General features: G+C 46.9%; 1 protein-coding gene across 9 annotated transcripts in view; it reads left to right on the top strand.

Annotated features, from left to right (window-relative positions):
* SH3YL1 (SH3 and SYLF domain containing 1) overlaps positions 1–12,120 on the top strand; it is a 46,107-nt gene that overhangs the window by 25,376 nt on the left and 8,611 nt on the right. For 8 of the 9 annotated variants that reach the window (XM_032496924.1, XM_032496926.1, XM_032496925.1 and 5 more), the window contains 4 exons: positions 4,461–4,573; positions 5,421–5,549; positions 8,110–8,278; positions 8,883–8,961. In XM_032496924.1, the coding sequence (XP_032352815.1) occupies positions 4,461–4,573; positions 5,421–5,549; positions 8,110–8,278; positions 8,883–8,961 (490 nt within the window). Of the gene's footprint in view, positions 1–4,460; positions 4,574–5,420; positions 5,550–8,109; positions 8,279–8,882; positions 8,962–11,645; positions 11,717–12,120 lie in introns of all 9 variants that reach the window. The other variant, XR_004326050.1, reaches the window with a different exon arrangement.

The following is a 12,120-nucleotide window of genomic DNA, read 5'->3' as shown; positions in this document are numbered from 1 at the left end:
TTTCAAGTGGAGATTAGAGGACTGTCCTCGGGGCTGGACACCCTGCTTGTGCCTCTTGAACATGGCCTGACTGGCCCCCTGAGACCCACAGACACGTCCTCTGGTGCCATGTGTGCTGCGGTCGGTCCCTTCCAGTGTGTGTGCTGGGGCCCTGTGAGTGTGCCCAGGGCTCTGCCTGCTGTGTCAGGCTGCGTGGGGAGGCGGGGAGTCTGCAGGCCACGTGGCCGGAGCATCCACCATCGGTGGTCTTGTCCACCCGCTCGGGCTCCGACAGGTGCGGCAGCCCCAGAGCTGCAGGGCAGCAGAGACACGGCATCCTCCTCTAAGGAGGGAAGCCATCTGCAGCAGCCGGCAGATCAGGCTCCTTGCGGGCCTTCCTCTTCCTCCAGACGCTTGCTCCAAACTGGACGGAGGGCTGGACAGCAGCACCAGCCTGTGGGTTTTCTCATCTGGCCCTTACCTAGCCCATGTGTCCTCCATCCCTACATCCACAGACCGGCCAGGTAGACACGCAGGATAATCTGCCTCTGTATCTGGGAGACGATGTGAATGGCTCCATGACCACGCAAGGTCGCCGTGCACGCAGAAAGCACTGGCATCAGTGGTGCAGACTATTCAACGTTTGTCAAATAATGTACCTGTCCGCCACCCTGTTTTAGAATGGAACAATGAGCAATAATAGCCAATGTTTTCATAAAACTTGGACGTATATTCTTAGAGCATCAGTTCCACACCACGGCCGTGGAGGGTGGTTCTCTGCACCCTCGTTCTGTGGATTAGCTGCTGAGTCACAGGCTGCTCCAGTACCAGGCAGCCAAGGTGACAGGCTGGTCACTCACAGGAGGCCCTGGTCCCACACCCAGCCAGGGGGTCATTGGCAGCACTGGGTGCTGTTTCCCTTATAGGGCGTCTTGTCTGGGCCTCCCTGCGCAGGTGCCAAGAAGGCTCTGAGAAGCTGAGGTACGTATTCTTGGTTCCGCAGGTACTTCATGGAGAGCACACCCCGCATCTCCTCACTTCTAGTGCACCGGCTGGTCCTAGCTGTAACTTCCATCTGTGTAACACACTATGGATTTTAGGGCCTGTATGAGGGAGGAGGGTGCAGGCAGTGTCTTGCCAAGGATCACACAGGTGGTGTGTGGTTGTCTCTAACTGGGCTCCCTAGAGACGGAGCCTGAGACAGGGGTCTGGGTGCACGTGATTTCCTGAGCAAATGTCCTCAGGAGAAATACTACAAGGGGTGCAGGACAGAGAAGCTGAAGGGTCCAAACAAGGTCCAAACTCGCCCTGGTGTGATGACAGGAGGAGAAGACAGGTACAAAACAGAGGCAAGGGAGTGGCATCTGGGGACGGCCGCTCTCACCACCGTCACACAGAGGCTGGGGAGCCAGCAGTGCCCACAGTGGTGGGGCCAAACCCTCTCCTGTGTCTGGATACCCAGTGAGCTTCCACCCACCACGCTGCTCCCACAGATGGGCACATCTTCAGGACATGTGAGATGTTGGTCTGATCACCAGGACTCTAGATTCAGGCTCTGCTTTGGAACCTAGAACAGGTTCGGTTCCAAAGGTGTCAAGTTAGGGGCTGTATCCTTTTTTGACAAGACCTGTTGGCCTTCATCAGCTCAGACATTGGTTAGAGATAGACTATGGCACTGGTCCAGTTATGAGAACTGCTGAGAATTCCCAAGGTTGTGTAACTCACACACACACCAAAAGCAAAAACAACAACAAACAAAACACGTACAAGTCCATGGAGGAGGGAAAGGTAACCTAAGACTTGGTTTAAACATTGTTAATGTTTCCTTTCAGGGCATTTATAGCAGAGCCCAAAGCCCTGAAAACCCTGATGCCCTGGACTGCCCAGTGGTTCGCTGGACGTCCCAAGCCAGAGCCCACACTGGGCCGTCAAGTCTGGCCCACCTTACTTTCACCCAAGACTGTGGCTTGAGGAAAGTGACCCAGCTCTTCCCGGAGGAATTCGCATAAACTCTCTTACCTTCATGATGAGGACGGCATCTAGGCTCACACTGAGGGGCTACTGTTAGAGACTAGAGTTCGGTTTCTAAGCCCCTGAGGTTGGTGTGCGGGGTGGAGGGGGGCCCTCAGGGTTGGGCAGAGGTTGCGACTGGGGATGCCGCGTCCCGGGGTGTGACGGTCAGCACCGCACGACGGGGCTTTCTGGGGAGGGGCTGACTCCGGGCAGAATGGCTTGCGAGGACAGGAAAGAAGACCCTCTCAGCTTCCGCGGAGGCGAGGGGTGGGGCAGGTCCCACGAGAACCGAAGGCAGGAGGCGCGGGCTTTCTCTCCAGGAGGCCCGGCTGTGGACTTGTGAGCTGTCAGCTCAGCGCAGGGTGACGGCACAGGGCTCAGCGAGTGGGCTTGAAGGGGTCAACACGCTGGAGGGAGACAGGGCAGCGCTGTGCCAGAACAGGGCGTCAGGAGGAGGCCTGCAGCTCCTGAGAGCACGTCTCCCCAGCTTTTCCTGCAGAGTAGTTGTGTTTTGTAAATTCTTAGCTTAAGAATTGAATTTAATTGTAAAACTCACGTCTTATTTATTGTTAGTTGTATCGCAATGCAAACTTCTTAAGAAGCCTCCATCAGATTCTCAAATGTCTGTCACATCCTGTCCACCTGCTCCGCTGCCCCCATCTTCTCCCAGGAAATCGGTTCTGCTTTCTACTGCACGCTGTGGAGACAAGCCTAGAGCCGTCAGCACTGCTGCTCCTCTTCAAACCCTCCGGGGGCCTTTTGACCTGGTTCTTTGTCTATAGTTGTGTCACCAAAGAGCACAGGACCATCTTACTCTTATTTCAGGAGAACTGAATTGAGATTGGACAGAAGGGCAAAGGATTGATTGTTTGCTTACTTTACTGAGATGCACCGAGCAGAAGGGTCCATGGCAGCCAGAGGGCCTGCAGGGTCACGGCTGGAGATTTATACTTCCGAGTGCGGACGTGCCAGCCTTTACGCTTTACTCATATCTGTTATTTTTAGAAGTATTTAAGATTTGGTTATACAGTCATTGGCAAAATTGCTTAACTTTGCTTAAGAAATGCTAAATAATTCTATATCATTAAGCACCATGATCCTTAAAAATCGTCCATGTGTGAAATGAAAACAACAATTGACATGAGTCATGGAGAAGTATTTTCATGGGTCAATTAGCTGGAACTGGAGTGTGTTTTTCCATAAAGTGACTCAGATTAAACTGTATCAGGAATCCCACTGGGCCCTCCAAGGACAATCGCATTTGGTAATAATCAGCTTCTTCTGTTAGACGAAAACATCGATTTTAAAACACTTAGAAAAATTTAAAGAACAATGTAAATAATCCAATGTGTTTGGCCTCTGCCGACTTAAAGAAATGTGCTGAACATGCCAGGCCTTACAGTGATTTCAGCTCAGCCTTCAGACATGCTTGTATCTGTGTACATATGTATACACACGTATACACACATGTGTATATGAATATGTAAACGCTGATACATGTGGTTGCTATTATTATACCCACTTTGCAGAGAAGGAGGCCGAGGCTTTGAGCTGCTCGCTCATTTGCCCAAGGTCACACCATGTGCGAGAAGCAGAAGTAGTTCAGTGGGGCAGGTCCTGTTATGTGGACTTTAAATATGGAGAAGCCAGAGAGCCAACGTGCCCCAGAAAGGCTGTGTTGGGAAGAGGACCTGGGGTGGAAACTCGGGCCTCTGTCACCCAAGGACCCGGCTGGTGGGTGCCTCTTGTCTGGTGGGTGGTGACACTGCTCCATCCTCACCGTGGTTCTGCCACGGCCCCGGGGAGTTTGGAGAACACGCCTTCCCCAGGAGCCCTCCCTCATTCTGGTTTTGCTTTTACTTAAAGAATTAAGCCATGGCGATAGTCATAACTAACGGTGACTAATCTCCCTGATATTTGAATGTCTGTGACCTACAATGTGTACATTTTCCCAGTGGTGGACGCATGGACTTGCACAGATATCGCCAGGGACATCTGTATGGAACCGTCCCAGGAGCTGTATCCCCACTGGCCTTTGACCTTATGACCTTGATCCTCGTTCTGTATCCTTCAGTGTCTCTTTCCTGAAGTGTTTACTGTGAGGAGGCGCCTTTGCTCTTTCCCATGTGGCTGTGCCTGACCTGTTCCAGTTGTGTCTGGGACGGCCTGCCAACCTCATAAACCGTGGTCACCACGCCATTACAGGCCAGTGAGAAGACAGTGCAGGTGCCCATAAACCCAACGCCTGTGCGCAGTGGGTGGTGACCAGCAGACGCGTTTGTCTAAGTACCTGTGCACGCAGCCCCTTAACCCTCAGCTGACAGCAAAGCGTGACTCCTCTTTCATATCCTTTCTCTGTCTGCATTGTCTCGCTACGTTACATAGAGTATATTTGAGTTTAACTGACATACGTTTTATATGATATTTGGACATAATTACATTAAAATAAGTGGGACTTTACATTTCAGGTGTCAGACTTAGTGATAATTCTGAACTACGACCGAGCAGTAGAAGCCTTTGCAAAGGGCGGCAACCTGACACTCGGAGGGAATTTTACTGTGGCGGTTGGGCCCTTGGGACGGTGAGTGCATGAAATGCTCTCTGCACAGTGTTGGGCAGTAAAGGCTTCACAGTATTGTTTTGCATTAAGAGAAAACGTGAATTAAAATGAAGCAAATTTATAATTTAGTTTGTTTGAGGTAGCTTCCAAATAAGAAATTTACAAAACACAGCCAGTGTGATCAAAAGAGAAGATTTGAAACTAGCACATGCAAAACAGAAACTAAATATTTCAGAAATGCAAGCTGTTGTATCTATTGGAATTGAACATAAAATTTACCTTCAAGCTTTGAAGGAGCTGAGTCAATTTTAAACAACTGAGAAAGGGCAGCATTCATCAGGAGAGAAAGCTATTTCTCAAACTAGATTGTGAAAAATTGGAATGGAAGTGTTTTACTCAAGTGGTGTTTACAATACTTACAGTGCATCTTACTTCTCTGTTAATGAAGAACTAGTCTTGGGTTAATTGAGCAATTAAATATTTTAAACTGAGACTATTTACAGAAGTTACACAGTGAAATCATCTAAAAATGTTCTTAAGTTCCATGCAAACACTAGCTGTAGAGAGAAACACAGCCCATGATTCTTGAGACGCGTCTCCCTGTTTGGGGAGGGAAGACAAGGCTGGAAAACACCAGCTGTGCACGTGTTCTCTGCAGCGCCACACGCCTCTGCACATCGTACGTACCATGTCCTTGCCAGGACTGCTTTGAACATGCCTAGCTTAGACCAGCAGGAAGCAAAATACATGGAAGCACTGGAGTCAGCACAGAGCAAGGTCTTTCTTTTGGGTCAGAAGCGCGGTCTGGGCAGTCAGCTCTCAGTGCAGGTGCTCACCATTCTGTGATGCATGACCTTCTGTTTTGCAGGAATTTAGAAGGAAATGTCTCGCTAAGAAGCTCAGCTGCTGTCTTTACTTACTGCAAATCTCGAGGCCTCTTTGCTGGCATATCTTTAGAAGGTAGCTGCTTGATTGAGAGGAAAGAAACTAATCGAAAGTAAGTGCAAGGCAGAGAATGCTCATCGATTGGAAGAGTGTGTGGTGAGCAGATGGTACTTGGTGGACTCGTATCATTCTGAAGGGTGCATGGAGGACCCTGCCTAGGCAGACATCCTTCTGCTGGCTTCACAGACACGGCCTTGTTTACAGGCAGGACTGGGGCCACTGTGCACAGCACATCTATCGGCAACAGTTTTCCAACCACTTTTGCTCACTTCGTGTCTCTGTGTCACATTGTGGTAATTCTTGCACTACTTCAACTTTTTCATTATTACACACGCTGTGATGATCTGTGATCAGTGGCCATTGATGTTACTATTATGAGTGTTTTGGACTACAGGAACTGCGCCCACAAAAGATGGAGAACTTAAATGCTGTGAATCCTGGCTGCTCGCCTGACCAGCTGTCCTCCACCCCCGCCCCCCGTGCCCCACTCTCATTCCCTCTCCGGGGGCCTCCCTGTCCCCTGAGACACAACATTGAAATTAATGACCCTACAGTGGCCGCTAAGCCTTCAAGTGAAAGGAAGAGTCGTGTCTCTCACTTTAAATCAAAAGCTAGAAAAACTGAGCTCAGTGAGGACGACACACCGAAAAGCTGAGCCGAGCTGAAAGCTGGGCCTCTTGCATCAGACAGAGAGCCACGCTGCAAAAGCAAAGGGAACGTTCCTGAAGGAAGTTACATGCGCTGCTCCAGTGAGCGCACAGGTGCTAAGAAAGAGAAACAGCCTTACTGCTGACGCGGAGAAAGTTTGAGTGGTCTGAATCAAGATCAAATCAACTGTAACATACTCTTTAAAAAGCCTGATCCAGATCCAGACCCAGACCCTCACGCTCTTCAATTCTGTGAAGGCTGAGAGGTGAGGAAGCTACAGAAAGAAAATTTGCAGTGTGAATGAAAAATACTGCAAGCCATATCAGTAAACAAAGAATGCTGAAGCCATCAAGTCATCAGCTGCTGCCGCCACCCCCCAGGGAAGACAAGCCTGCAGCCCATCCTCTGCAGCCACTCACAGTGGTGCCCTCTGAGGGGACTCAGAATAAGAAGGGACAGGATACTGGCCCTACATGGCTAGGTGCTTGTCAAAGGGATGAATTCAATGAGCCCAAATATTTGCTCCCTCCCATACATAGAAAAGCACTAAATTCTTTAACTTGAGATGCCTGGTTTTCTTTAGTTAACAAGTAATCTTTTATTGTTCCAACTACCTGGTCTTTGTTGTAAAGCTTCTATATATCCTAGCTTCTCCTCTGCCTCTTCAGAGCAGCCCCTCAGAGCCATCTGAGAGGCTGTCATCCCGGGCTGAGTCCTCAGAATTGTCCACCGAATAAAACATAACTGTCAACTTTTAGGTTGTGCGTTTATTTCAGTCGACAGCAGGTAGCAGAGTTTGGTTCCTGAGGTTTAAGGAAAGAAGCCATCTGCGTGACGTAAAAGAGCAGTGTTCCTCATTATGGGAGGGTTCCTACTATTATGCTTGGCCTCTGTCTTTCCTTGGTAAGATAGAAACAAATTTTGTTAAAAAAATTTTCTTGAAAATATCCTAGCTGGCGAAGAGGAACTTCCACTGTAAACTGGCATCTGGCTAATTTTTCCCCAAACTGCTCTTCTAAATTTCCACTAAAATATGTCTGATTGCCCAGAAAAAGCTTAAAAGCTGACTGACAGGACAACTTCTGAAACCTGGCAGGAAGCCCACTAACCACGACCCTGAGAGTGCCAGACCGCTGGCGGTGGACAGGCGTCTGCTGCCTGCAACAGACAGAGCTGCGTCCAGAGCGCCCAAGCCCGTTCACCTGGAGTCTGGAGTCCAGGGCACGCCGATGACATTCGGTGCAAACCTCAGCCACCAGCAGATGCGGGGATGGGAGAGTAGGGTTTGCAGAACTCTGCGTCTTGCAAAGTCAGGAGAAATGTTCTCACTTCTGGTTTTACTAATTCGAGACATTCAAGTTAGGAATGCTTTTAGAGATTCGCGATTCTAGGCCTTCGGAAGACTTTCCCACAACGTTCACCTGAACCCTGGGTGATCTAAGACAGATGTACCTCTTAGCCCCCTGCAGGTCTTCCAGACATGCAAGGCAGCTCCTTAGATAGTCCTGATACAAGTAAGCATTTTAAGGAAATTTCAAAGCCATATATGTTGACACCATTTTTATAAGAAACTTAAAAAAGTGAAAACATATAAAAGTATATGTGCTTGTGGGCATATGTTCACCTGTGTTTCTATACATACTTATACATGTTTATTATATATGTTTATATATGTGTTATATATATGTTTTTATGTGTAAGGGCATGCATATATGATGTGCTTTTGTATTATTGGAGGATGGATGTGCCTGCCAGACCATTTACGGTGGCTGTCTCTAGAGTTGCGCGTGGAGGGTGAATTTAGGGGCTTAACATGGGTTATGGCTTGTAGTTAGGGTTTGAAAAGTAGCATATACAAAGTACTATGTATGAGTAAATCACACACAGATGTGTGTCCTACGTTTAACACTAGAAAAGATTGATGTCTGTAAAAGAAATGTTCTTAATACAATGTTTCTTATTAGATTCTACTGTCAAGATATTCGTGCTAATGACATTTTATTTGGAGATATACCACGGCCTGCTCAAGCAGAAGATCTTTATGAAATTCTTGATTCCTTTACTGAAAAGTATGAGACTGAAGGACAACGGGCCAACGCCAGGAAAGCAGCCTGGGAGCAGAGGAGGGCTTCTGTAAGGCTCAGTTCTGTTTCTTCTCAGTAGTCACAGAAAAGCAATCCCTTTATGTGGATGGAGCATTTTGTCCTTGACACCAGGTTCCTAATAACCTACTAACTTCCCTTGCAATTTCATTTACATAAAGTTCTTGTGAAAGTATCGAACAGCCTTGACAGTCAGCTGTACAAGTTTCAAGGAGGAACGTGGTTTTCCGTGACTGCATTTCTGCAAGGTTAGCGCTTTATAACATTAGTTAATAACGCTACCAATAGCTGCTGACATCTGGGGCTTGCAGAGCTCACCTGGTTCACACCCCTGCCGGAGGGGCTGGGCTCCGCAGCACAGAATGAAAACGACAGAGTTGGAGTCACTGCTGCCTTTCCCCATTGATGCCCCACCTCCCTGGGGGTCAGAGGTGCCGGGATGAGGAAGCTCCCAGTACAGACAGGCACCCCTGCCGGCAGTTCAACCGAACGCGGCCCAAGCAGCTCATAAGCTTTGTTAGAAAGTGCAGAGGATAGAACTCGCCACGTACGCTCATTAGGACAAAAAGCCTTATATGCTCCTAAGTAAAAACAGGGTTTTAAAGTCATGCACTTTTTGTTGTTGTTCTTCTCAGGCTAAAGAACTGCCTCCAAAACCATTGCCAAGACCACAGCAGCTGTCTGCACCAGTCCAGCCAAACTATGCCTCACAAAGTAAATACTTATGTTGAAATTCAAATTAATAATTAATCAATCATGAAATATTATTTAAAATCAAGCTACATTTATTAATAACTGTAAAGTGATAGCTTTAGAGTCAAATGAAAGAACAAATGAGTATTAAAGAGAGAAAAATGTTCAGCCTCTTCTAAACACACAAAGCAAATTCTCATTCCTGTACTTTGTAAAAACCTCTATTCTCATTCAGAAGATGCTTTTTCCAATTGACAGATTTACTTTTGAAGTTTTTCTTTCATTTGTTTGTCATTTCTTCCAAACACAGTTATCCTCCAGATTTGAAACAGAAACAAAGTAAGCCTATTTTCCTTGTATATCCTTAGAGTTATATTTCTGAATATTAATTTTACCGTACGTTCTTGGGAGCTCAGGGTTTCATGAGGGAGTTTTAAAATGGGCTAAATTTAGAAACGCCAGGGTTTTGGCCTTACCCCTCTCTCCATTACCCAGTTTTATGACAGTCACTCTTAGAATTCTGCTTTTCACGCAGAGCGGTTACCAGTAAGTAGCAACGCATCAAAGTGGGTGCTGCTTCATGTGATGAGTGACGTTTGCACAAGTGGCACTGGCTGTGGCTGCCGACAGCACAGTGCAGAATCTCACTTACAGCCCACCTAAAGAACCTTCCGCCTAGGAGAAGAGATGCCACCTGAGGTAAACCAACTGCAAGCTCTGGAAGGAGGGACAGTGGGCCCTTAAACAGTCTGTGGGTAATGGCACCAACCCCCCATGCAGTCAAAGTTCCACAGATAACTTTTGACTCCCTTAAAACTTTACTGACAGCCCACTGCTAGCCAGAAGCCTTACCGATAACACAGTCAATCAGCACATATTTTGTATGTTACCTGTGTTACATACTGTATTCTTACTAGAAAGCTAGAAAAAAAGAAAATATTATTAAGAAAACCATAAGGAAGAAAAAAATGCATTTACAGTGCTGTGCTGTACGTGTCATTACCGAACGTCGACGGCATCTATCTACACGGTGCGTCATCTACACCGATGTTGTCTTAGAGGGTACAAAGCACTGTAAATGTTACAGGTACTAACACCAGACTTCAAAAGTGAACATATAATGTGAAAAATAAATTCATATGTGCAGGTATAGTGATAGATAAGAAAGCAGCAATATTGATTGCCTCATGGTGCCTAGCCCAGCCTGTACCCTGATGAATGAGTTGTTATAAAATTTTTAAGGGGCATAGTTTTACAGTCATATTCTTAACACAGTGTTGGAAACACTGTTACATTAAAAAAAAAAACCACTTACCTGTGATGATAGACTGTTACAGAGTCTCTCTGATTATCAGAGAGGGAGAGTAGGGGGCATACTGTACAGCAATGCAATTCTTTGAAAACAAAGTTATAAAACAGTGAGAAAACGAACACATAACTTTGTATTAGCTATGACTCCCCTTGTGTCTGTGTGAGGATGGGCTCTCCACTTCAACACGAGTCTCACACGTGATGCTCTAGGTGAGGGTGATGGTGACACAGAGCCGTCTCATACAGTTATCAGATTGTTCACAGGATGACACACGTACACAACAGGTAAGTTTATTAACTGCACGACATGGTAATTATTTACTGTTCATTAAGTGGAAGTGGATCCTAATGAAGGTCTTCACCCTCTCATCTTCACGTTTAGTAGGCTGAGGAGGAGGAGGAGGGGGAGGGGGATCCTGCTGACTTGGGGGTGAGAGGTGGGGAGGTGGGGAGGTGGGAGGGGGCAGGAGAGACAGGTACACTCAGTGTAACTTTACGGAAACACATCATAATTTCTGTCTGCCGTTGTGCTTTTTTATTTCTCTAAGACTGTTTCTGTGCAGTGCCAACAATTCTTCCACCGTTTGCTTGAGTTTCTGTGCCATATCGTACAAGGGTCCATGTTATAAAGAAGCAGTCGGAAATACTCAGCCCTCTGCCAGGTTGTCTGGTGTTGGTTCTGTTTCCTGGCACCGCTTCTTCCGCGCCTTCCTCACCATCTGGCGCTGATTCAGGAGTGCCGTCTCCATCAAATCATCCTCTGTTGATTCCTCTGGTGTGGGGTCTCTTAGCTCTTGAAATTCTCCAACATCCATATCTTGAAACCCTTCACACACACACACACACACACACACACACACACACCCTGTCTTTCCTGCCACATCCACAGTCTTTCATGATTTCCTTGACTGGCTCTGTAGTAAATCCTGTGAAGTCGTGCACAGCATCTAGAATGGTTTTCTCCAGCAGGAATTAATTGCTTCAGGCTTGATGGCTTTCATGACTTTTTCTAGAAGAATATGGCATCTTCGATAGTGTAATCCTTCCAGACTGTAATGATGCTCTCTTTTGGGGGTTCTCTTCCACAGTGTTGACAGTCCTTTCCATAGATCACCATGTGTAATGAGCCTAAAAGGTCCTTTTGACCCCTGATCTGGAGGCTGAATGAGAGACTGTGTTTGGGGCCACATACACCACTTGAACTCATGAACTCATGGGGTTCTGGGTGGCTGGGGGCATTGTCTAATTTTAAAAGGCAGTCCCTTATTACAAGCAAGATATTTCCTGACTTTAGAGACAAAGTGTCAATGGAACCAATCTAGAGAATGTGTTGTCCAGGCCTGCTTGTTACAGAATGAAAAGACTGGCAGCTGGTGTTTATCTTTCCCTCCTAGGTTCGGGGTTAAAGCCTCACAGTCAAGAGCAGTCCTGATCATGCGCCTGACTGCATTTGCACAGAAGAGTAGTAAGTCTGTCCCTCCCTGCCTTAAAGCAGGGTGCTTTATTCTCATCTTTACTAACAAATGTCATTTTTTATTCCCCCTCCCCCCAGAATGGGGTACATTCATCTGCATTAAAACCTTGTTCAGACACATATCCTTCCTCCTCAGTGATTTTCTTAATGGCATCTGGGAACCCATCTGCTGCCTCTTGGATGGCAGAAGCTGCTTCTCATGTTATCTTGACATTTTAAAAGCCAAATCTCTTTCTAAAGTTATCTAGCTGTCCTTTGCTGGCATGAAATTCTCCAGCTTTAGATCCCTCACCTTCTTTTTGCTTTAAGTTGTAATATGGTGGCTCCTTTATCATACGTTAATTGGCCGTAAGTGTGTGGGTTCATTTCTGGGCTTTCTATCCTGTTCCATTGAG

Source organism: Camelus ferus, chromosome 15 (assembly GCF_009834535.1).
Source record: "Camelus ferus isolate YT-003-E chromosome 15, BCGSAC_Cfer_1.0, whole genome shotgun sequence".
Lineage (NCBI taxonomy): Eukaryota > Metazoa > Chordata > Mammalia > Artiodactyla > Camelidae > Camelus > Camelus ferus.
The sequence above is the reverse complement of the archived record's forward strand: the minus strand, read 5'-3'. Positions and strand labels throughout refer to the sequence as shown.